The sequence below is a fragment of the Ascaphus truei genome, chromosome 2, assembly GCF_040206685.1.
Source record: "Ascaphus truei isolate aAscTru1 chromosome 2, aAscTru1.hap1, whole genome shotgun sequence".
Lineage (NCBI taxonomy): Eukaryota > Metazoa > Chordata > Amphibia > Anura > Ascaphidae > Ascaphus > Ascaphus truei.
In genome coordinates this window covers 320077081-320102951 of record NC_134484.1, presented here as the reverse complement: position 1 = coordinate 320102951, position 25871 = coordinate 320077081, and the positions used below count along the sequence as shown (strand labels likewise).

The following is a 25871-nucleotide window of genomic DNA, read 5'->3' as shown; positions in this document are numbered from 1 at the left end:
CAATGCAGTTCTGCTCCGGAGACCCCCTGCTCACGTACACTAGTATTAACATTTTTATTACAATCTTGTGATCGCTGGTGAGATATGCGCAGGGAGAGGCGGCTCTGTCTGGGCAGCTCTCTATGCAGCTAAGCCAGTTTGCTGCAGATTGCCGGGTGAGCCTTTTTGAGAGAAGTTAACATCACATCGCTCATACTCGCCAGTTTTGGTCATTTTGCTATCGCAAGTATTCAGAACTTTATGAATACCGTGATAGCAACGCTGACAAAACTGGCGGCGTAACTTGCCAAGGAAATTTTTTTCTATGAAGGCCCCTTAAAGTCAGAAGGGAGCGAGGCATCTTATCAGAATTATATGGAATGTAACAAAAGTTGCAAAAGGGCAATCAGATTAGCAAAAATTTTAAATGAAAAAAAGATTGCAATAGAAAGTAAGATCAACCCTAAACAGTTCTTCAAGTGAATTAATTAGAAAAAGATTAGAAAAGGAGAATATAGGGCTGTGACGGACCTGGCCTGTAGAAGAGGTCAGAGAAACATACACATGCAGTAATGTAGTTAAACAAGCCCTTGGGGGGTTCATTTACAATCACAAGCAAACATTAAATATTTGCTACACCATCCCTATAAGCCAAAGTAAAACATGAAAAGAAAGCCTCCACCTTGGGGAGACGTACACAGGACAGGCCCTAGCTAGCTGACTTGCTAGCTAGGTCAGTTACCAGTTTAAAACAATATAGGATACATCTGGGAACAATATAAAAAGTCCTTATTTCAAAGTGCTGGTCCGGAGTCTTCAGTTTCTCTGGCAATCTTCAGTTGCAGGTGTTGCAGTCCTGATGCTCCCAGGAGGTCCCTCTGGTCCACTTCTGCCCTGTTTCTTTGCAGGCTTATATTTAGTGCAGGGTTTTTAGGTCCCCGCTTTTCCCAGATAAATTCCTCTGGGAACAAGACCTCTGGGTCCTTGCACACTTAGATCTGGTGCTGGTTTTGGGGTCCAGCCGTTCAGTCAATCCTCCTGTAACACTGGAGCAGGAACAGAGTCGGGCAGTTACGTCATGCCTTTTAAACCCTGCTCAATCAGTTCATTGAAGCAGCTCATGAAACCTGACACTAGGGTGTGGTTTCTTGAGAACACTTAGAGAGTTTAAGGTTACGGCCCCAGTCACTGTGTGCATGCGCGCGCTGGAGCAGCTAGCACACATGCAACAGTTTAAGCCGCGATCTGTGGTCCTAGGATCGAAATGGGACGTGCTTCTTAGCAGAGTAGGGGGAGCAAAGAGAAGATTTTTGCAGGCCAACGTTACGCAGCTGGTTTGCCATCATTGGCTGAACCGCTGCCGTGAAGAAGCCAGCACTCAGCATCCATGCCAAAAAAATAATTTCTTGTCTTTTGGCAAAGGCGGCCGCGCATTGTGCAGGTGCTATATATATATATATATATATATATATATATATACAGTATATATACAGTCATGTGAAAAAGAAAGTACACCCCCTTTGAATTCCATGGTTTTATATATCAGGATATAATAACAATCATCTGTTCCTTAGCAGGTCTAAAAATTAGGTAAATACAATCCCAGATGAACAACAACACATGACATATTACACCATAATTATATTACACATATTACAGTCAAAATGGAGAAACTATGTGTGAAAAACTAAGTACACCCTTACTACTTTCATAGGAATTAAGATGCTAAGTAGCAGACAGGTGCTGCTAATCAAATGCAGTTGATTAATTGATCATCAGCAAGTGTGACCACCTCTATTAAAGCCGAAGTTTTAGCACTTTGCTGGTCTGGAGCATTTAGGTGTGTGTTAACACAATGCCAAGGAGGAAAGACATCAGCAATGATCTTAGAGAAGCAATTGTTGCTGCCCATCAATCTGGGAAGGGTTATAAGGCCATTTCCAAACATTTCCAAGTCCATCATTCTACAGTGAGAAAGATTATTCAAAAGTGGAAAACATTCAAGACAGTTGCCAATCTTCCCAGGAGTGGACATCCCAGCAAATTCACCCCAAGGTCAGACCGTGCAATGCTCAGAGAAATTGCAAAATACCCAAGAGTTACATCTCAGATTCTACAGACCTCAGTTAGCATGTTAAATGTTAAAGTTCATGACAGTACAATTAGAAAAAGACTGAACAAGTATGGTTTGTTTGGAAGGGTTGCCAGGAGAAAGTCTCTTCTCTCTAAAAAGAACATGGCTTAGGTTTGCAAAGTTGCATCTGAACAAACCACAAGACTTCTGGAACAATGTCCTTTGGACAGACGAGACCAAAGTGAAGATGTTTGGCCATAATGCACAGCGCCACATTTGGCCACATTTGGCGAAAACCAAACACAGCATATCAGCACAGATACCTCATACCAACTGTCAAGCATGGTGGTGGAGGGGTGATGATTTGGACTAGTTTTTGAAGCCACAGGACCTGGGAAACTTGCAGTCATTGAGTCGACTATGAACTCCTCTGTATTCCAAAGTATTCAAGAGTCAAATTTGAGGCCATCTGTCTGACAGCTAAAGTTTGGCCGAAATTGGTTCATGACACAGGACAATGATCCCAAGCACCCCAGCAAATCTACAACAGAATGGCTGAAAAAGAAAAGAATCAAGGTGTTGCAATGGCCCAGTCAAAGTCCAGACCTCAACCTGATTGAAATGCTGTGGCTGGACGTTAAGAGAGCTGTGCATAAACAAATGCCCACAAACCTCAATGAACTGAAGCAACGTTGTAAAGAAGAGGGGGCCAAAATTCCTCCACAACGATGTGAGAGACTGATAAAGTCATACAGAAAACGATTACTTCAAGTTATTGCTGCTAAAGGTGGTTCTACGAGCTATTGAATCATAAGGTATCCTTAGTTTTTCACATGACTTCTCCATTCTGGCTTTATTTTTGTTAAATAAATCATGACACAGTGTAATATGTAATGTGTTGTTGTTCATCTGAGGTTGTATTTACCTAATTTTTAGACCTGCTAAGGAACGGATGATTGCTATTATGTCCTGATATGTAAAACCATGGAATTCAAAGAGGGTGTACTTTCTTTTTTCACATGACTGTATATATAAAATCAAAAATGAATAGACGATACCGTCCTGTGGCTAACAAAATGCTTTTATTTGTGCGAGCTTTCGAGATTCACTTTCGAGATTCACTGATCTCTTCTTCCGGCGATGGTACATTGAATAAAGCAAGCAAGATTTATCTTAAAAACAGTGCATATATTGTAAGAATATTATCTGTGACTGAAAATTAATACCCCCCCTGTGTAGTTTGTGATTATGAGGTGTTAAATAGTCCCTGAATGTTAGGGATGTAAGTGTGTGTGTGTGTTTGTGTATGTATTTATGCATGTAAATATAAATTTGTAAAGAGCCCACTGTGTATACAGCGCTTTACAAAAGGTGTGTGTGGATTGGGAGTGTATATCAATGGTGTGGGTAGATGTGGAAATGTAAGAGGCTGTAGTATTACTAAAAGTGTGTGTAGATACTATGTGGTCCCAATTGGTATATAGGGATGGAATTACATAGAGTATTTGTATGTGTAAGAGACAGCTGTGTGTGCATACATATAGCGCAGTATGTATAGACATGGCCTTTATCACTCATGGGAAGAGAGTTCTCTCGTGTCAGTAGTGATTCATAAAACTTCGATCTCGGTTTAGGCCATCGCCAAGTGTCCTGAACAGTTGCATAAATTTGTATTCATGCAACTGTCTCCCTTTCGGTATTCTAAGATTACCTTTGAGTATGGTTACCTTCAGATCGTTCATTTTATGGCCAGAGTAAGAGAAATGTTTGCCGACAGGACTGTCTCTTGTTCCGCCTGTGATGCTGAGGCCATGCAGATTAATTGTCTTGTTTAGACACTGTCCCGTCTCACCTATGTAGTAGTAGTCTCCTGGGCATTTCATGCACATGATGAGGTACACGACATTGCTGGAGGAACAGGTGAACCTTCCTCTGATTGTGTACTCCAGATTCCTGTGTGGTATTTGTATTGTTCCCGCTGCGTGGAGCATTGCGCAGGTTTTGCAACTTGCATCCTAGCATGGTCTTGTCCCGCATTCAGTTGTACTGTTGAATACTTTACTCCTCACCATCATTTTCTTGAGATTATGAGGTTGTTTGTATGATAATAGGGGTGTTTCAGGGAAGACCTGTTGCAGTCTTGTAACTTCCTGGTGAATGGGTTTTAGTTCCCTGGCGATCTTGCATAGGGCTTCTAGATGTGGGTTATTTGTGACACACCAAAGGTACCCTGTCGCTTGTCTCTGCCCCACACTGATGAGACCCATCAAGGTCGAAACAGCTGTCTGTGGGTGGTTTTCTGGGTATGCACCTTAGCCCTGACTGTGCTCAAAGCTGTGACCATGCAGCAAGCTTAAGCCTATAGGGAACCATGTTAAAAATGGTTATTGAGGCAAAAAGTGATACTGTGTGCTCATTTGCATGTCATTTCCCAGAATCCCTTGCTGCAGTGGAAGTGCTGTATGCTGGGTGATAATGGGGAAAGGCGGGGTTGCAGACCTGCCTAAAACATGCAGATGAGCATACAGCTATATTTGCATATTTGCTTTCCTGTGGAGGTTTTTTGTCACTTTTTTACTCACCATAACTTAACTCAGTATTATGGTATAGCCTATCCCATAGCCTCTCTTGCATTCCCAGTTAAAATCAACCCCACACTGATGAGACCCATCAAGGTCGAAACAGCTGTCTGTGGGTGGTTTTCTGGGTATGCACCTTAACCCTGGCTGTGCTCAAAGCTGTCACCATGCAGCAAGCTTAAGCCTATAGGGAACCATGTTAATAATGGTTATTGAGGCAAAAAGTGACACTGTGTGCTCATTTGCATGTCATGTCCCAGAATCCCTTGCTGCAGTGGAAGTGCTGTATGCTGGGTGATAATGGGGAAAGGCGGGGTTGCAGACCTGCCTAAGACATGCAGATGAGCATACAGCTATATTTGCATATTTGCTTTACTGTGGAGGGTTTTTGTCACTTTTTTTACTCACCATAACTTAACTCAGTATTATGGTATGTATATATATATAGCAAATGTAAATATTACTGTATGCTCATTTGCATTGAAAGAAACAAAACATAGAGTAGTATGTCTGTATTGGGTCTTCAAAATAGATAAGAGATGCACTTACAACTGTTTAGATGAATTATTCTCCAGTACAACTGGAACTCAATCTTTCTACAACTAATCAGTTGTAAGTGCATCTTTTATCTATTTTGAAGACCCAATACAGACATACTACTCCAGGCCTGCACAACACGCGGCCTGCATGTGGCCCACCTGCACTCATTGTGCGGCCCGTGGTGGCTTTCCCCATCCTCCTCCCTCCCGAGCCTGCTCTCCCGCCCACGAGCTGCTCTCCCCCCTCCTCTCCCGCCCGCGAGCCGCTTTCCCCCCCTCTTCTCCCGGCTGCGAGACGCTCTCCCCCTCCTCTCCCGGCCGCGAGCCACTCTCCCCCTCCTCTCCTGCCCGGGAGCCGCTCTCCCCCTCCTCTCCTGCCCGGGAGCCGCAAGCCTGCTCTCCCCCTCCTCCTCCTTGAGCCTGCTCTCAGGACTGCACGAGTGTGCTAGTCCTGCCTGCTCTGCCACCGTGAGGTGCCATTGGGGCAAGGGGGGAGGTGAGGTGCAAGGGGGGGAGGTGATGTGCAAGGGGGCATGTGAGGTGCAAGGGGGGGAGGTGAGGTGCAAGGGGGGAAGGTGAGGTGCAAGGGGGGGAGGTGAGGTGCAAGGGGGGAAGGTGAGGTGCAAGGGGGGGAGGTGAGGTGCATGGGGGAGGGGAGGGGAGGCGAGGTGATGTGAGTTGCAGGGGAGTGATGTGAGGTGCAGGGGAGTGATGTGAGGTGCAGGTGGGGAGGTGAGGTGCAGGGGAGTGAGTGAGGTGAGGTGCGGGGGGAGGTGTAGTGGGGTGATGTGAGGTGAAGTGCAGGGGGGAGGGTGAGGTGCAGGGGGAGGGTAAAGTGAGGTGCAGGGAGGGAGGTGAGGTCCAAGGGGGGGAGGGAGGTGATGTGAGGTGCAGGGGAGTGATGTGAGGTGCAGGGGAGTGATGTGAGGTGCAGGGGGGAGGTGAGGTGCATGGGAGTGGGTGACGTGAGGTGCAGGGGTGAGGTGTAGTGGGGTGATGTGAGGTGAGGTGCAGGGGGAGGGGGAGGTGCAGGGGAGTGATGTGAGGTGCAGGGGGTGAGGTGCAGGGGAGTGAGTGAGGTGAGTTGCAAGGGGGAGGTGAGGTGCAGGGGCAAGGTGTAGTGGGGTGATTTGAGGTGCAGGGGGGAGGTGAGGTGCAGGGGGAGGTGTAGTGGGGTGATGTGAGGTGAGGTGCAGGGGGTGATGTGAGGTGCAGGGGGGTGATGTGAGATGCAGGGGGGAGAGTGAGGTGAGGCGCAGGGGGGGAGGTGCAGGGGGTGAGGGGCAGGGGGGGTGGCATGTGTGTGGTCTGCAGGGGTATTGTGTGTTATGTGGAGGGGGAGTATTGTGTATGAGTGAGGGGGAGTGATGGGGGTGTGAGATAGAGGGTGAGTCTCGCAAAGGTTGATGATGAGGGGTGCAGGGGGAGATATGAGGATGAGGGGTGCTGGGGGAGATATATAAAGATGAGTGCTGGGTGAGATATGAGGATGATGAGGGGTGCTGGGAGAGATTGATGAGGGGTGCTGGAGGAGATATGAGGATGATGATGATGAGAGGTGCTGGGGGAGATATGATGATGATGATGATGATGATGATGATGATGATGATGATGATGATGATGATGATGATGATGATGATGATGATGATGATGATGATGATGATGATGATGATGATGATTTTACCCGTGCGGCCCGAATCTGTTTTCCTTGGAGCAGTTCAGCCTTTCTCGCTTTACAAATTGTGCAGGCCTGTACTACTCTATGTTTGTTTTTCCCCTTCCCCCTTTTTTCTTTTTCTCTGAGCCTAGGTCATTTACGTCGTTCTAATTCTCTCGGCTTTGGTGGGGTCGTGGACCTAATTGACAGCATTGAAACAGGGAAAGTAATTTACTGGTGGCACCTCCTCCTGTATAATACATTGTGTATTAATTCACATTTGTTTTATATTTGTTAGTTCACACACATATATATTGGTAGGTTACCATCCAGCAAGGCAGTGGAACAGCAAAGAGAGGCAGCACTCAGAGGTAAGTGTACAAAGAACTGTATTGTAACAGATACAATACAATTCTTTGTACACTTACCTCTGAGCGCTGCCTCTCTTTGCTTTTCCGCTGCCCTGCTGGATGGTAACGTGCTCTTTACATTATTTATGGGACTAGCACCAGGCTTATTTGGATTCCAACATTGGAGTGCTTACGGTTATATATTATATATATATATATATATATATATATATATATATATATATATATATATAATTTGTTATTATTTGTTTTGTAAATACATACATACATATACATCTTAAAAAAAGATGTTATTTTTCAGTTATTGTACTTGTCAAATAATTCACAATCTCCTTTTATGTTAATATATAAAAAATATATCACACATTTTATTATTCCTTACCAGCTGTTCCTAAGGCTAAGTCATCTTCACCGCCGAGCTGTTTTTTTAACTCTGAAATATAATGAATATTTATATTATGGTTACTATTTCAGAAGATTATAACAACTGGTCATGTGCATATTTTAGTGTTTCAAATCCTTTGGAAGAGCATACATTTTTTTCATTCCATTTACAATAAAGATACTAATTGACTGAACTTCAAAGAAGTTACAGGGGTGAAGGCTTACCAGTAAGGATTCAGGAAAATCAATCAGTTTGGTGGGAAACTGAGAGCGTTTTGTATGAAAGTGAAGGCCGGTGATGGTTCATTATTCCTGTTTTGTTTATTAGTATGGTTTTAAAAATGGTTTTGTATGGAGTAATGTGCTTATGTATCCATCCAAGTGTGGTGCAATTGTGGGACAAAAACAACTGCACCAGAATATACCCTATTTCCTCAATTCTAAGACGCACCTTTTTTTTTATTTTCACATGTCTGAAATCGGGGTGTGTCTTAGAATCAATGTATTACATTTTTTTTAACATGTTTCAGGAGAGGTCCCATGTCAGCGGAGGAAGAAGTGTGCGGCGGCGACAGGAGAGGTCCCACGTCTGCAGATCATTGAAGATGGACACCGGGCGGGAGTGCGGTGGCTGCGGCAGGACATTTCCCAAGTCTGCAGGTGAATGAAGATAAGAAGACAGCGGGTGTGCGGTGGCGGAGGCCGCTAATAGATGATAATAGCAGGAGCAGAGCAGCGTAGGGGAACGGCTTGGGAGGTGCACACTGTAACACCGGAAGTTGACCAGTGACTGACTTCCGGTTACAGTGTGCAACTCCCAAGCCGTTCCCCTATGCCGCTCAGCTCCTGCTCAGCTCTCTAGCTATTATGATCTCCTGTCGCTGCACCCCACCGCATGCCCGCTGTCTTCTTATCTTCATTCACCTGCAGATTTTGGACCTGTCCTGCTGCCACAAACCCACCCGCTGTCCATCTTCAACCACCTGCAGACGTGGAACCTCTCCTGCCACCGCCGCCCGCTTCATCTTCCGCTGACATGGGACCTCTCCTGAAACATGGTAAGTGAAAAAGTCATTTTCCTCGATTGTAGGGGCCAAATCTATGGTGCGTCTTACAATCGAAGGCGTCTTACAATCGAGGAAATACGGTAATAGAAAGAATCCTACTGTTGTCAATAGAATTTGTTTCTGTGAAACATACCATGCTGTTCTTGCCCAGATTTGCCTTGATACATACGCAAATAAGAGTCTAATATTCATGAAGTTAATTTGTTTATTGGAACATCATTTTCAAAAACAGTAGATGCATGCTTACTACTATCATATGATCCAGCAGGACACATAAATGAGGACACATAAATGCTGTATTGTAACTAAATTAACAATTGTCTGGATAACAGTACATACTCTAACATTTTCCCTTTCGTTTACTAACCAGGTGTGCAGAAAAGTTATGGTGAGTAAAAAAAAGTGGCAAAAACCCTCCCACTACTTCTAACATACAGCAATGATACAGCCCTCTCCCCCCCCCTCTTATGAGAACTTTCACATTTCAGACAGGTCCCCAGACCTGACTTACCCCATAATCACACAGCAGTACTTCCACTGCAGCCAAGGATTCTGGGTATCGACATGCAATGAGCATTCATAGGGGGCTATACACTAAGCAGTGAGTCATTTTAAGAGCGATAAATGGGTTTTAAGATTGATACTGCGTGCAGCGCGATTCACTAAGCAGTGATAACACTGCAGTATCACTCTTAAAAGGCATTTTTCAGGGGGAAAAAAGTCAGTGAAAAAAAATTTGTCCGATCAGGGGAAAAAAGTCAAATGTGCCGTTTTTTGCCAGTCATCGGGATTCACTAAGCAGTGATATGTGTATTGTACTTAAAAACACAGCATTTCTTTTCAGCAGCTAAGGCTGGCGCAAAGAGATGCAGACTGTGAGAAAATCATTGTTTACATTTTTTTCAGCACAGCTTTGATACAACAGGACGGCGGGTGTCCCCAGGTGATCCCCGCGGGCGTCCGGGGGTCCCCACTGGCCTGTTGTACCAATCATGTGCCAAAAAAACCCACAAATGCCAATACTTTTTAATAAATATACCCCTTTCCCTCCCCCACCCCCACCCGCCACCCTAACACATATGGTACAATAATGGCCAAAATTACTATTATCCACATATGGATAATAGTGCATTTGGCCAAATAAAATACATTAAGCAGCATAAATAAAGTAAATAAAACTTGCACTCACTCCTGCCAGGCTGCCACGATGAAGGCCATCCTCATCACCGTCCATGTCCTCCGTTGCCACAAACAATACAGTACATAAAAAAAGACAATCTAATGTCCCCTAACCCCTTAATCACCTTAGCGGATAGTAACCACTATAGTAATTAAGGGGTTAACCAACTTTCTGCCACTACCCACCCAGGAGGCCTAACCACCTTGCCCAGGCAACAACCCCCACCCATAACCCATTCATTGGTACAGTGGGTACATCATTCTCATATAATATGGGCATCATTTACCTCTATAGCAAGAAATGTTGAAGGAATAAAAAAACAGGCCCAAATAAAACACATCACATAGCAAAATAAAACACATTAACACATCACATAGCAAAATAAAACACATTACATAGCCAATTAAATAGATAACAAACACCAATAAAACATCACAAACAAGATCCAATGCAATCAAAACAATGAGAAACTAAAAACAAATAAAAAGTAAACCGATCTAAATTACCACCAATCAATTAATTCAATCCAAAATAAATATCACAATTAACAATTAAACACCAAAACAAAATCATGAATAAATAAAATAAATATGCAAATAAACTGCATCATTCAAAAGTCAAAAAATTAGCCAACATTAAAAAGCAAACACCAATCAAAAGCCAGAAATAACCAATTTAAACCACCAGCAAAACTTCCTGTAAACTACAAAAATATGCAAAATAAATAGCTACAAAATTAAAAACAAATAACCAATACACATTGAAAATACATAAAAGCAAGCATTTGCGAAAACATGTATGTATATCCTTAAAGGGACATACATAAGTACCGTGGCAATGAATGGGCATGAAAAAAAATGCAATCACAATAAAAATAAAATTAAAAACCTATGAAAAAGAAAAATAACATACATTCTATGTTTTTCCTTTACCAATTCCTGGGGACACCGCAAGCTCTCGGACCAATCCACAAACTCAAACAGGAACAGGCCACAGGTAAAATAAATTCAAAGTCCTTTTCTTCTTTCTTTTTCTTCATCTGTAAATTGTAATCCAATTTCGGGGTCTTCTGAGGTCTTCTTCATCTTCATTTGTATCTTCTTGCATCTTTAGCAGGCAAGCCTTTGTACTCCTATTGGAGGAGGAGGTCCTCCCTCCTCGGCTTCTTGCCGCCAAATGAGGCTGCATAGACTTTTATAGGCCTATGACTTCACAGTTTCGGCAAATGGTTCACACGGCTCTCATTAACCAGTGAAAACCATGTGCCTTTTTTTTTTTAATGGTGGCGTCATGTAAAGGGAAATAAAGCCAGACAATCAGAATGGCTGTGCTTCCTTTCCCTTTATCATGACTTCATCAAAAGCAACCTGGCTGCCGTCCCATGGTACTTGAGCCAATCATATTGTGGGAACTATATCCCCAATCTGGTTCAAGTACCATGTGACGGCAGCTAGGTTGCTTTTGATGACTTCATGTTAAAGGGAAAGGAAGCACAGCTATTCAGATTGGCTGGCTTCATTTCCTTTACATGATGTCACCAAAAAAAAAAGGAAAGGCACATGGTTTTCACTGGCCAATCAGAGCTGTGTGAACCATTTGCCAAAAATCTGATGTCATAGGCCTACAAAAGCCTATGCAGCCTCATTTTATGGCAAGAAGCCGAGGAAGGAGGACCTCCTCCTCCAACAGGAGTACATGGGTGTGCCTGCTGAAGACAGAAGAAGATACAGATGAAGAAGACCCCAGAATACCCCGAAAGATTACAATTTTCAGATGGAGAAAGAAGAAAAGGACTTTTTTTTACCTGTGGCCCGTTGCTTTTTGGGTTCGTTGATTGGTTCGAGAGCTTGCAGTGTCCCCAGGAATCAGAGGGTGAAGACATCTAAAAGGTAAGGAAAAACATAGAAAGTATGTTATTTTTCTTTTACAGGTTTTTAATTTTATTTTTATTGTGATTGCATGTTTTTATGCCTATTCATGGCCACTGTATTTATGTATGTCTCTTTGTGGACAAGCAATGGTTGTTTTTGCAAATGCTTGCTTTTATGTTTTTAAAATGTATATTGGTTATTTTTTTTTAATTTTGTATGCTATTTTGCATATTTTTGTAGTTTACAGGAAGTTTTGCTAGTAGTTTAATTTGGTTATTTCTGGCTTTGATTGGTGTTTGCTTTATAATGTTGGCTAATTTCTTGGCTTTTTAATTTGAATGATGCAGTTTATTTGCATATTTATTCACGGTTTTGTTTTGGTGTTTTAATTGTTAATTGTGATATTTATTTTGGGTTGAATTAATTGATTGGTGGTAATTTAGTTTGGTTTACTTTTAATTTGTTTTTAGTTTCTCATTGTTTTGATTGCATTGGATCTTGTTTGTGATGTTTTTTTTAGGTTGACCATTGACTGGCATAGTGCTCAATCATGCCCATATAATATGGGCATGATGTACCCACTGTGCCATTCAATTGTTTTATTGGCATCTGTTATCTATTTATTTAATTGGCTATGTTATGTGTTTTATTTTGCTATGTCGTGTTATATTTTGCTATGTGGTGTGTTTTATTTGGGCCTATTTTTTTATTCCTTCATCATTTCTTGAATGAGTGATGGCCTCCTGAGTGGGTAGTGGCAAAGGGTGGGTTAACCCCTTAATTACTATAGTGGTTACTAACCAGTGAGGTGATTAAGAGTTTAGAGGACATTAGTTTTTTTTTAATGTACTGTATTGTTTGTGGCAACGGAAGACATGGACGGTGATGAGGACGGCCTTCATCATGGAAGCCTGGCAGGGGTGAGTGCAAAATTTATTTACTTTATTTATGCTGCTTAATGTTCTATTTTAAATGGACAAATGCACTATTATCCATATCTTGATAATAGTCATTTTGGATATTATTGTACTGTATGTGTTAGGGGGCGGGAGAGGGAGGGGGGTGTATTTATTTAAAAGTATGTTTTTTTGGGCATATGATTTGTCTCGCAGGCAAGCAGGGAACCCTAGACACCTGCGGGGAACACCCAGGGACCCCTGTGGGGCCCCCGAACACCTATGGGAAACACCAGAGGGCCACCGCCGGCCTATAGTATAATTCCTGTGCATAAAAAACATTTTTTTTTATGTATATAAGGGGGTATAGGGCTTGTTGGGGGCACAGGGGGTTGGTGAGTTGTGTATTGCAATGTTTATTGGGGGAAAGTGTCCCCAATAAACATGCTATTGTGCCTTAACCCCTTCATTGCCTTAGCGGGTAGATGCAAAGGTAATGAAGCTGCTTTAATGTAATTTTTTAATAGTGTGCGGGAGCAGGGGGTCTCTTGAGCTGAACCGCTTTGATTTCTTGCTCAGGGACCCCCTGCTTCCCGAGTTACAGGCCCCGGTATGGGGTATTGGATGCCAGTGTCACCCCCATTTTTAAAGCATCCACGTCGCGTGACGTGTGACATGTAAATAATGGAGATACCAGCACCCCATATCTGGGCCTGTAACTCAGGAAGCATGGGGTCCCCGAGGCTGAAATCAATGCGGTTCAGCTCAGGAGACCCCCTGCTACCGCACAAAATTAATAAAAATGTAATTAAAGCAGCTTCATTACTATAGCGGATAGCTGCTACGGTAATGAATTATTTTTTATTGTGAAATGTGTTTTAATACTAGTGTAGATGAGCAGGGGGTCTCCTGAGCTGAACTGCATTGGTTTCAGCCTCGGGAACCCCCTACTTCATTAGATACAGGCCCCGTTATGGGGTGCCGGTATCCCCCTGTAAGATTTAAATCCCTCGGTCAAGTGACGCGGGAGCTTTCAAAGCACAGTGGATACGGCACCCCATAACAGGACCTGTATCTCATGAAGAAGGGGGTCCCGAGGCTGAAACCAATGCGGTTCTGCTCAGGAGACACCCTGCTCATGTACCCTATTATTATAATGTATATTTTTACAGTACGATTGTCTGTAAGAGCTGTGCATGGAGATGCAGCGTCACCATGCAGTTTTTACAGGCTGCTTTTTTTTCTATCAGCTATCACGCTTTACAAGGTTTAGCATGTTAGCAGGGAAAAAAATCAGCTTGCACGATTGGGCATATTTTTTGCCGCACGGACAATAATACGCTTCGCTTGTTAGTGAATCCCGCATTTGGCTTCACTTTATATCGGGCGAGTCAAAAATTCCCAATCGGGAGCAAAAGCTCGCTGCTTAGTGAATAGCCCCATAGTGTCACTTTTTGCTTCTTAGTCACTGAAACATGGATGCCTTTATGTTTGCCTGTGCTAATAAAGTCCAAGAAACAGTTGCATTTGTCTTGTTTGCCCACAATTGCTGCCACATATGGAAAACCATACAAATGTGATTACATGTATTATATATAATACATGTAATCACCAGTTTAATGTCTCCTATTGCAGATAGATGTATTGATCAATATATAAATATATTTTGAATGGTAGCTATTATTAGGCTTTGTTATCTTACCTGCTGGCTTCACACCCTGTAATATATCAATTTCTGGTATGCTGCAAACACAAATAATTTGATTAGATAAGATTTAAAGATTTACGTTGTTTACTTTTTGCATGTTTTATTCTGGGGACTTTGTAATGGTTCGCACATGGAAAAGTCAAGCAGCTTACCAACGCTTAAGTGAAATGTTGTACTGTATACTGTTTGTTCTATTGACTGCTGCTTGTGACTCCAAGACTAGCCAGAGTATTAAACCAATTGTGTTTTTACCTGAAACATAATTGACTAGTGCAGTGGATCTGAAACCTCTCCTAAGAGATTGCTGACTACCACAGGTTTTAGAAATAACCAATACACCGCATAAGGGAGATGAAAGTGTGTAGCATTTCTATACATTAAAGCGTGTTTGTTTTTGTGAAGTATTAACAGGGTTCTCCTGAATATGGTGACATTGAAATTATGTCTTTAGGTCATAATAATGAATATTAAAGTAATATTGTGAAAGTAGTGAAAACAACACAAAACTAGGAAGAGAACAATAAAAACCTGGTGTTTGCAGTATCTAGCAAAGTGCTGCTGCTATTATCTTATTTTTAAGTGGCAAAATAAATTAAATATTGCATTAGGGAGGCTGTCCCATTTATTGCACTCACAGCAACTCTGTTTTGGAGGGCTGTGGCTGAGCTCTAGGAAATGATTGTATCCAGCTCCCTTTGTAAATATAGTTACTATTGCACTAAGATACTGAATCTATAAATCTGTGTCACTGGATACTTTGCAGTATTCGGAGCCTGACCTGAAGATATTGTTTGCAAATTTTCTCATTAACAGTATAAGTGCTGCTCTGTCCCTGTCTACTACCCTATTGTGGTACATAGAGAAGAAGGAGAGGAGGCCAGAGAAGGGTAAGTAGTACAGGGTAAGTGAATAGAACAGAGTGTTCCAGTGCAACTTATTTCTATTGTGAAATATTAGTAGACATATATTGGTGAAAAGTGAAATCAAGTTCATTTCAAATTAATACAGCTCAAAAGGTATGAGGTGCTGCTCCAAATAGACCTTTCTACAGGGTCGGAAAACACAGATTATGAGCAGAACAGGAGCGCAGCTCTCGATTTGATATATGGAAAAGAAAAAAAATAAGGCAAAAATAGTGCAACACGGCTTATCACAATTTTGAAGAAGCCAATAAACTCGTGTGAGCTGCTCTCACAAATTTGCAGCCATTTTCAAGTGTTTTGATTCAGAATAGGCAGTGATACTAATCACGTGAAGGTACATTCGGAGATCGGGATATTTCGTTGAGATATTTAAACATGCAGGAGATAGAATACCAACATAGCATAATTCTATTAAAAAAAAGTTATATAAGAAAGAATAAATAAAATCAGTCATCTCACAAACTGCACGGACCAAATGGGTTTTGAGCTTACAAACTACAGTAGCACAAGTGAGATAAGTTCCCCTGTTCGATCGTCCCTTATGTGAAGTCCACGGTCACAGATTTGCTGTGAAACTGGAATAAATGGGACAACCTCCCTAATGCCACATTTTATTTATTTTGCTACTTCAAAAAAAGATAGTAGCAGCAGCAATTTGCTAAGTACTGCCAACACCAGTTTTTTTGTGTCCTGTAAATTGTTTTGTGTTGTGTTTTCACCACTTTTAAGAAATGATACTAATATTAATGTCACTGGAGACCAGGATGTTTAAAAAATTTATACTGGGATCATTCACTAGGCAAAACACAGTAGTGGAATTAAATTAGGTATATTCGGGTAACCCGCGTACACACAGTGAAATAGAAAGATACAGAAAATATACACACTTACTGGGGCGCTGGGGGTGAAATCTGGTCTAAAATAGGTGCAGGGTACCTGCTCCGGAAGGCTTATCCTGACCGGGATATGCACCAGAGCTTCCTGGTCCTCTTTTCGGCTAAAGATCTTAGCCGCGACCGCTACGTTCCAAAACGAAAACTTGTCATGCCTTCCAGTTTCTTACCAGGAGTTTGCCGATGTAGTCGACAAAAAACAGGCAGAGTAGTTACCGCCACATCGACCTTATGATTGTGCAATCGATCTGCTGCCAGGGGCCATTCCTCCTTGAGGCCGCACTTACCCCCTTTCAGAACCAGAAACCAAGGCTGTGCAGGAATACATTTCAGAGAACCTTCAGCGTGAGTTTATTTCGCAAATCAAGTTCCCTCTCTGGTGCGGTTTTCAACTTTGTTTCCAAAAAAGACATTTTCTCAGGCCATGTATCGATTTACAAATGCTAAATAAAATCACCATAAAAAATCGTTATCTTCCACCCCTCATTCCAGAACTGTTTGACCGCTTACGCAAGGCTACGATCTTCACCAAACTGGATCATTGAGGAGCTTACAATTTAATTCAGATAAGAGAGGGTTATGAGTGAAAAACAGCTTTTCATACCCGTGACGGCCACTACGAATATCTGGTCATGCCATTTTGGTTATGGAACGCATCGGCCGTATTTAAAATTTAATCAATGACATTTTCAGGGATCTTCTTGACCAATTTCTCATGGTATATGTGGATGTTATCCTTATTTTTTACAGTCCCTTGACCGAACATCGGGCACAGGTTAGACTGGTCCTCCAAAGACTTCAGGACCACTCCCTCTTTGCCAAGCTCGAGAAATGTCAGTTTGAACAGAAGAAGATTTCCTTCCTTGGGTATTTCATCTCTTTTGTTGGGTTTGAGATGGATCGTGCGAAAGTATCGGTAGTGCTAGATTGGCCTTTACCAACAGGCCTCAAACCAACTCAACGATTTCCTAGGTTTGCCAACTACTATCAACGTTTCATTAGGAACTTCTCCAAGGTGGTTGCACTCATTGCGGCTCTTACTAAGAAAGGGGCGAACACTAAGATATGGCCCTCTGAGGCTCTTCTAGCTTTCGAGAAGCTCAAGTCTGCCTTTTCATCCGCACCTGTGCTGATCCAACCAGATTCTACAAAACCCTTTGTGCTTGAAGTGGACACATCTGATCTGGCAGCCAGAGCCGTTCTCTCACAAAGGAAGGATTTTCATGGGAAACTCCACCCCTGTGCCTTCTTTTCTAAAAAACAATTCTGCCGCAGAATGAAATTATGATGTTGGGAATCGGGAACTTCTGGCCATGAAAATGGCTCTAGAAGAATGGAGCCATTTGCTTGATGGAGCAACTTCTCCAATCACAATCCTTGCAGGTTACAAGAACCTCAAATACATTGAAGGACCCAAGAGACTCGGAACGCATCAGGCGAGATGGGCTCTCTTCTTCACTCTTTGTTATCTCCTATCTTGTTATCTCCTATCATCCAGGATCCAAGAACTTCAAAGCAGATGCTCTATCCAGGCAATTCTCTCCAGACAACGCCAAGGAGATAGGGCATGGGCCCATCATTCCATCCTCTCATATCATCTCTGCAGTTTCATTTTCAGTTCTGCTACAGATTTCCCAGGCACAGGAATAAGATCCCAGGTCAACGTCCACTCTTTCGTCCAAACTATTTGTCCTCCCCCAATTTCGATGTGAGGTATTACTAAAGTACTAAAGTGCCGAGGACGATACACTGTGGGCTACTCCATCCCCTGCCAGTTCCCACTCTCTCGTGGTCCAATTATCCATGGATTTTATCATGGAACAGCCACCCTCCAGGGGTATGACTACCATACTGGCAATAGTTGATCGCTCTTCACGTCAAGCCCATTTTTGTTCCTCTCAGGAAGCTGCCTACAGCTTCAGAACTATCTGAGATCTTTATTAAGGAGATATTTCATCTTCATGGAGTCCCGACAGATATAGTCTCGGACCACAGATCCCAATCCATCTCAAGATTTTGGAAGGCATTCTGTCAAAGAATGGCCATCTCCATTCATTTTTCTTCTTCATACCATCCCCAGTCCAATGTACTCATGGAAAGGGCTAATCAGTCCTTACAACAATTCCTGCAATGTTTTGTATCTAAACTACAGGACGACTGTGTTGATATGCTCCCGTGGGCCAACTTTTCCTGCAATTCTATAAAATATGATTCGACACTGGAATCTTCGTTCTTTTGTGCCTACGGGTACCACCCTGCTGCCCTACCTTCTTCCAGTCATCTATCTGAAGTTCCTGCAGTGGATGATAAGATCCAAGATCCCCAATTACTCTGGAAGAAGATCCACGTCAATCTGACCAAAGCCACCCTCCAGCAAAAAACCCAGGTGGATAAACGTTGATGACCACCTCTCCCATTTCAAGTGGGAGATCAGATTTGGCTGACTACAAAAAATATTTGTCTGAAACTGCCTTCCTCCAAACTCGGGCCCAAGTTTTTTGGACCTTACAAAATCCTGAAACAGGTCAACCCGGTGGTGTTCAAACTAGAACTTCCGGATAGCTTAAGGGCACCTCTAGTGTTCCATCCTCCCTCCTCAAAACATTAATCCAGAACACCTTCTCTCCTCCTATTCTCCCTCCTCCTAGACCATTCTTGGTGGATGGCCAGGAGGAATTTAAAGTATGCCAGATACTGGATTCCTGTATATCCTGGTTATGGACAGGAGGAGAATTCATGGATCAAATTCAGGGATGTCCATGCCCCCAACCTGGTCCGGGCATTTTATCAGAGATTTGCTGCCAAACCGGCTTATATCGCCCGGAGGTCTCCCCTAAAGAGGGGGGTACTGTAAGGATTCTGCTCTATCCGTGCTGGGTTTTGCTGCCAGTTCGGGTTTCCAGGTTGCCTGCTCTTTTTGCTCAATTTGGCCATTTTGGTTACGGGCAGCCTTCAATATAAGGCTGCACTTCCTGGTGGGATTCGCCGAGCAAGGTTCCCTTCAATATAAGGCTGCACTTCCTGGTGGGATTCGCCGAGCAAGGTTCTAACATTTGCAGTTCCTGTTATCTTCGCTGTCACGCCTTACCCTTTTATCTGTTTTGATTTCCTTTTTGCTGACCCCAGACCATGACCCCCACCTCTCTGCTTTCTGCCTGCCCTGACCTTTTGACTTTTTACTGGACTTTGCACCACTGCTGCCAGCCCTGACCTCTGCCTGTTTACTGGACTTTGCACCACAGCCGCCAGCCATGACCTCCTACCTGCTTACCGATTATGGATACTCTAACAGGACTCTGTCCCTGGGCTTCGATCGGTTATTCTGCATCCCTAACTCAGCCCTGTGGGTTTGCTTCCAGATTGGAGACGAGCACCGTCACAATAATGCCACGTTAGCCATATGCAAATGTGCGGACTAACAGATGTTAATTTTGAATTAAATTAGCCTTCAAGATACCCGTGAAAGTTAGAAAAAATAGCGTCAATTACTACCTATTTTGGTAATGTTTGTTATTAGCGCAAAAGTGATGGACTTCTAAGGATCTACCCCAATGGCCCATATTTACCAAGCAGGACTATTCGAAAAGACCCTACGAGTGCTAGAAGGTATCTTATGGCATAGCACCGCTTAGTAAATAAAGGCCATCATGTTGTAATATTTGTATTAGGATATACAATGACAGCATTATCTTTTAAATAATTAATCATGTCTGAGTACAGATGTAGCCAGACTTATCTTTCTCAGAGCCATGGCAAATGCAGTATTTTGCTGTGATTCCTGAGAAGGTAAGAACTCCTTGAAGCCACTGTCGCCCATTCTTCTTTATTAGCCCCAGTGAAGGTTTAATTCCTAATGCAGGTTCCTGCTACACTCACTGGCATTGAGAAACATAAGTCTGGCAACATCTGTAAATACAGTCCCCATACATTTTATTACCATCATGGCTAATGGCACAGGTCTCAACTACTGTATACTGTAGGCTACTGTATGGATTGAGACAGTCAACCCCATTAATCAGCCATTAAGTAAACAATAGATGCAATTACCATTTTCTGTCTTTGGGGTTGATGAATTCAGAAGGATCCATTGTTGCTTATAAATTACTGAGATTTTCTTGTTGTTACATCCAAAGTTTTCTATTATCCAATCACAAACAGAATCTGAAGCCATCGCACGCAATAATTCTGAATAGAAAAGCAAAATATGATCAGTAATGCTACCTCTACAGTCTATCTAATCAAGTAAACGGTTACTTTAGAAAAGACAGGAAGATCTATAATTGGACATTTACTGTAGCTTCTACTCTGCAAAATACTTTGTTTGATTAAAATAGCCCATACAGTACATAAAAATGTCTGTAACATTTACAAACACAATTGCAAATTCGATGAATATTTTAAATGTACACCCTGCTAAGAATTTGTGAAAATGATGAAACCTTATTCAAAACAGAAAAATCAGCAAAAAGCCACTGATGTATTAAAAAAAAAAAGGTTTGCGATACCAAAATATGAAGTTATGGAAACGTTTGAGAAGTAAATGAGAACACCTCCACACATCTTGAGCCATAGGTTATAGAAAATGTGAACAAACTTATTTTATGTGGATTCAAATATCACATATTGTTATTTTAAAGTTCTTCATGCTAACCTGAAAATTACATACTTTGTCATTAATATCATGTACAAATATTGTTCTTAGAGAAGTGTAGATTTGCTGTGGATTGTAATGCCTTTTGATGGAACAACAACAGTTTTTCATAGATGCACAGTACTATGATAGTGTATACTGTACCTTGTTTTTCAATATTATGGTTCCACTAAAGTCTGAAATTTAGGAGTTATGGTTAGAATTTCAATAATAGTAGTGTTGTATCTAATTATCCGACTTTCCGTCTCTCTAATGTAAGAAAAACATACCATTCTACATAAATATTATAAATTGTGTTATGGAATTGTATTAAAATATTATGGTTACTGTTATTTGTTAACGGTCTTATGGAACTGTATTAAAATATGTTTAAAATGTTAATAATTACATTGCTTTGGATCTATCACTAATTACAAGTGGGTATATAAAGATGACTGAGGGGTGAATGAAGAATGAGGATGGCCCTTGAGGAAGCCATTATGGTGAAGTGTAAAGAGTAGAACAGTCCTAAACAAACACTTCCACTAACCCCCCCCTCCCCCCCATCCCCCAAGGGACATGGAGTGACGCGGTGACTAGCCGGAGAAACTGGAAGTACAGCGCAGTAGCACCAAGAATGCCAAACGAGGAGGAAGGGACATAAGCTTGGACGATCTAAACTACTGTATTTATGTTTGTGAGTAATTCTAATGATTTTACGCAGATACAGATGTATTAAATGTTTTGAATGATATATCTTCTTTATTCTTTCAACATGTACACTGGATATGATACAATGAGCCTGATCTGTCTGCACAAAGGGATGTCTTTTCTGTGTTAAGAAGTACAGTATTAAACTGTCATTGTTTGCAAACTCGCATAGATAAGAGCAAACATGGTTTCCTAAATGAGGAGTACTTTATTGCCTTACATCATAGAGTATGATAAATACATGAAAGTCAATCATAGACTCTGGAAGGGGAGGTTCCAAGCAAGCTTTTTATACACTTATTTATTTATTTATCAAATATTTTACTAGGAAGTAATACATTGAGAGTTACCTCTCGTTTTCAAGTATGTCATGGGCACAGAGTAAAACAAATAATACATGGTTACAAGTACAGTTACATAAATGAACAGGGTATACATTATATACAAGACATTGCGTGCACAGTTAAAGAAAATATATATTATGAGCGTATGAAACAGTTACAGACCAGGTTAAAATGTGAAACAGCCTTATATTTGAAAGAACTTAAACTGGTGGTGGATGTGAGAGTCTCTGGTAGGTTGTTCCAGTTTTGGGGTGCAGGGTAGGAGAAGGAGGAACGTCCAGATACTTTGTTGAGCCTTGGGACCAAGAACAGTCTTTTGGAGTCTGATCTCAGGTGATAAGTGCTGCAAGTGGTAGGGGTGAGGAGCTTGTTCAGGTAGCTGGGTAGCTTGCCCATGAAGAATTTAAAGGCAAGACAGGAAAGGTGAACTTTGCGCCTAGACTCTAGTGTTGACCAATCTAGTTCTTTGAGCATTTCGCAGTGATGTGTGTTGTAGTTGCATTGGAGAACAAAACGACAAATTGAATTGTAGAGGGTGTCAAGTTTGCTAAGGTGGGTTTGAGGTGCCGAGCCATTTACTATGTCTTCATAGTCAATAATTGGCATTAGCATCTGCTGTGCGATACGCTTTCTGACCAGGAGACTTAGGGAGGATTTGTTCCTGTAAAGTACCCCTAGTTTGGCATAGGTCTTGGTTGTCAGGGTATCAATGTGCATCCCGAATGTTAAGTGGAAGTCAAACCATAAGCCCAGGTATTTAAAACTAGTGACAGGTGTTAGGGTGGTGTTAGCGTTGGTTCTAATCAGGAGCTCAGTCACTGGAAGCTTTACAAATTTAGTCTTGGTCCCAAATACCATTGTTACAGTCTTGTCAGTGTTTAAAAACAGTTTGTTTTGGGAAATCCAGTTTTCGAGTCTCAAAAAGTCAGACTGGAGTATGTGTTGAAGGTTAGAGAGGCTATGGCTGTGTGCATATAGGATTGTGTCATCTGCATACATGTGTATTGAGGCTTCCTTACAAGCTGTGGGAAGATCATAAATGAACACTGAGAAGAGTAGGGGCCCCAGAACAGAGCCTTGCGGGACACCACAGGTGATATCCAGGGGGTTGGAGTTAGAGCCTGAGATGGACACATGTTGGGATCTTCCTGATAGGTTGGACTGAAACCAGTTTAAAGCATGCTTCCCTATTCCAGAGCTCTGAGTTTGTTAAGCAGGATGGCATGATCAACTGTGTCAAAAGCCTTTGCAAAATCTAGGAATACTGCACCAGTGAGTTGTCCCCGTTCCATTCAACACTGGATTTCATTGCAAACTTTTAGCAGGGTAGTTACGGTGGAGTGTTTGGGACGAAAGCCAGATTGGAATTGGCTAGGGAAATTTGTCTTGGTATAGAAATCGCTTAATTGGGAGTTGACACATTTTTCCATGACTTTGGATAGAATTGGGAGAAGTGAGATTGGCCTGTAGTTTGAGACAGTGTTTTTGTCCCCACTTTTGAAGATTGGGACAACTCTGGCAGTTTTCCAGGTCTCAATGATATGGCCTGCAGACAGGATAGAGTTGACTATGAACGCAATTGGTTTGGCAATGGCTGGGGCACCAAGTTTTAGGAACCTAGATTGTAGTAAGTCGGGTCCACATTGGCTGCTTAGTTTTAGTTTGAGGAGCGCTTGTATAATCTCCTCTTCAGATACTGGGCCAAATTGAAAATTGTGGGCAGTGTTGAGAGGGGGTGGGACTATAAGGGAACTCCCAGGATGAGATTCAGGTTTGTAGTTTGGGCTGCGTTTCGCTAATAAGTTAGTGGCACACCCCACAAAGTAATCATTGAATGCATTTGCAATGTCAGTGGGGTTTGTCAGAGTAATATCCCCCTTAGTGATAATACTTGGTTGTTGATGGTTAGGAGGCTGGAATATATTGTTGATAACCTTCCAGAAGTTAGCTGGGTTTGATGTATTTTGGTGGAGATTGTCAGAGTAATATTGTGCTTTTGCGTGCCTTGTTTGCCTTGTGCACATGTTCCGCATGCATCTGTAGTGATTGAGATCTTTGGTAGTGCTAGTTACTTTGTAGCTTTTCCACAAGGCATCCCTGAACTGGTAAAGTGCTATAAGGTCAGGTGTAACCCATGGAAGGTGGGCCCCCCATACCCTTATTTTGCGTAGTGGAGCATGGGTATCGCAGAGTTTTAAGAACTCAGATTGGAAATAGTCGAGCGCAGAATCAGGGTCGGGAATTAAATCGATTCTGTGCCATGGGCAGTTGGTAAGGTCACCCAGAAACTGTTGTGGGTTAAAGTTTTTAAATGTTCTAGTGAGGAGAACTTTAGGGCTTGAATGGGGCGGTTTAATTTTCCTTACACAGTACACTATTGCATGGCCACTGAAAATATCAGGAAGGATGCCAGAGGATTGGATTCTACTGGGGTTTGAGGAGAGAATCCTGTCTAGCAAGGAATGGTTATGCGATTTCAGGTTTATCCGTGTGGGTTGGGAAATGAGTTGCGATAGGTTAAGTGACTTGAGTTGTATCTGGATTTTGTGGTTTTTAGGGTCAAGCCAATTGAAGTTGAAATCCACAAGAACTAGCAGCTCACTCTTCTCATTCAGAGAGGAAATGGAGCCAAGAAATTGGGTGATATCAGTCAGGGATTGTAGAGGGGCTTTAGGGGGGCGGTAGATGCCAGCAAGCAAGATGGGCTTAGAAAAGGGGAGGCAGATTTTGCCAACTAGAATTTCAAAAGAGGGTGGGCTTGGTGGGCAATTTAACAGTGTAAATTGTAATGTGTCTGTAATATAAAATAACACCCCTCCTCCTCTCTTTGACCTATCTCTCCTTTGTCTAACATAGGTTGCTGGGCAGAATATGACTACTCCCTATTCTAAACCTATCATCTTAAAGGTCACTAAATTAAGTAAAAACTGGGTTAAAACATCTTAGCACAACAACAAGATATGTTAGAATACACTACCGACACACTTAATCACACTGCGGCCAGATCCGCAAGCCGGGAGATTTCCCGGCTTGCTAGTGGCCGCCCCTCGGCGTGCCGCGCGTCATAGATGCGCGGTCACGCGTCTTCGGGAGCGTGCGCCCCCTGCACGCGCGTCCAGGGGCTCCCCGAGGGAGCCCTGGTGTCCCGCGATCGCGGGACAGCGGCAGGGGGTTCCGGGGGACCCGGCGGACCCGGCAGCGGTAGGGAGAGCAGCCCGATCGGAGGGCGCTCTTCCGCTGCTTCGGCGCGCGCCCGTCACTCTCGGGCGCGCGCCAGGCTACTGCTGCGGCCAAGAACGGGCAAATGCTCGAATAAACTTGGCCGCAGCAGTACATATTATCTATAATTTTGTATAACTGAAGAATTGGTTATTATCACTATACTTCGGGGTGTTGAGCCATAAACCTGGCCTTGAGTATCTACTGCTAGCGAAACTCAACTCGCAACATGCACATTTTTTAGGAACACCGCATGAGACATAACAAGACAGCTACAGACAAAATGGATTCTGAATACTGCTATTAATTCATCTCCAGAGACCACCCCCCCCCCCAAATCCATTTCCGCAATATGTCATCCATTTCAACAGTGTTCCTTTCAACAGCAGCATTTACTCTGTTTCTAATATTTTTATATATGAGAAAACAAAGGATTTGATGAGCGCCAAACTCCTGTTTGCATATGTGAGTGCAATAAATCACATGTCACTTTATTTTGAGAATACCTAATAGTATTACACTATATAATTTTTTGCATTTTACATGGTTGCACACTAAATTGGGAGAATATGGCAAGGCCCTGAGCCCTTGGGTGAAATATAACATGTAGTTGAGGGGACAAGTAAGGAAACGGGTCTGTCATATTAGTGTTGGGGGCAGAGTTTCCTACCTCTTTATTTCTGAACCAGTGAAGAACCCCACCCTCCCTGTTTTCTTAATGTTGGCAGTTGGGTTGTTGGATTTGAACTGTTTAATTTCTTGTTGAAGCTTTGTGGGAAGGAGTTAGAGGGGGAAGGGACCCTAGCAGAAGTTTTGGAGCTGCGCCTCCCCCAGTGTTCACGCCCC

The 25871-nt window shown here is 42.5% G+C and overlaps 1 protein-coding gene across 3 annotated transcripts in view; it reads right to left on the bottom strand.

The window, feature by feature from the left end:
- The window catches only part of ITPRID1 (ITPR interacting domain containing 1), a 220354-nt gene that overhangs the window by 145350 nt on the left and 49133 nt on the right, over window positions 1–25871 (bottom strand). For all 3 annotated transcript variants that reach the window (XM_075586548.1, XM_075586547.1, XM_075586549.1), the window contains 3 exons: window positions 20169–20306; window positions 14300–14340; window positions 7582–7632 (listed from right to left, as the gene is read on the bottom strand). In XM_075586548.1, the coding sequence (XP_075442663.1) occupies window positions 7582–7632; window positions 14300–14340; window positions 20169–20209 (133 nt within the window). In that variant the 5' untranslated portion in view covers window positions 20210–20306. The remainder of the gene's footprint in view (window positions 1–7581; window positions 7633–14299; window positions 14341–20168; window positions 20307–25871) is intronic.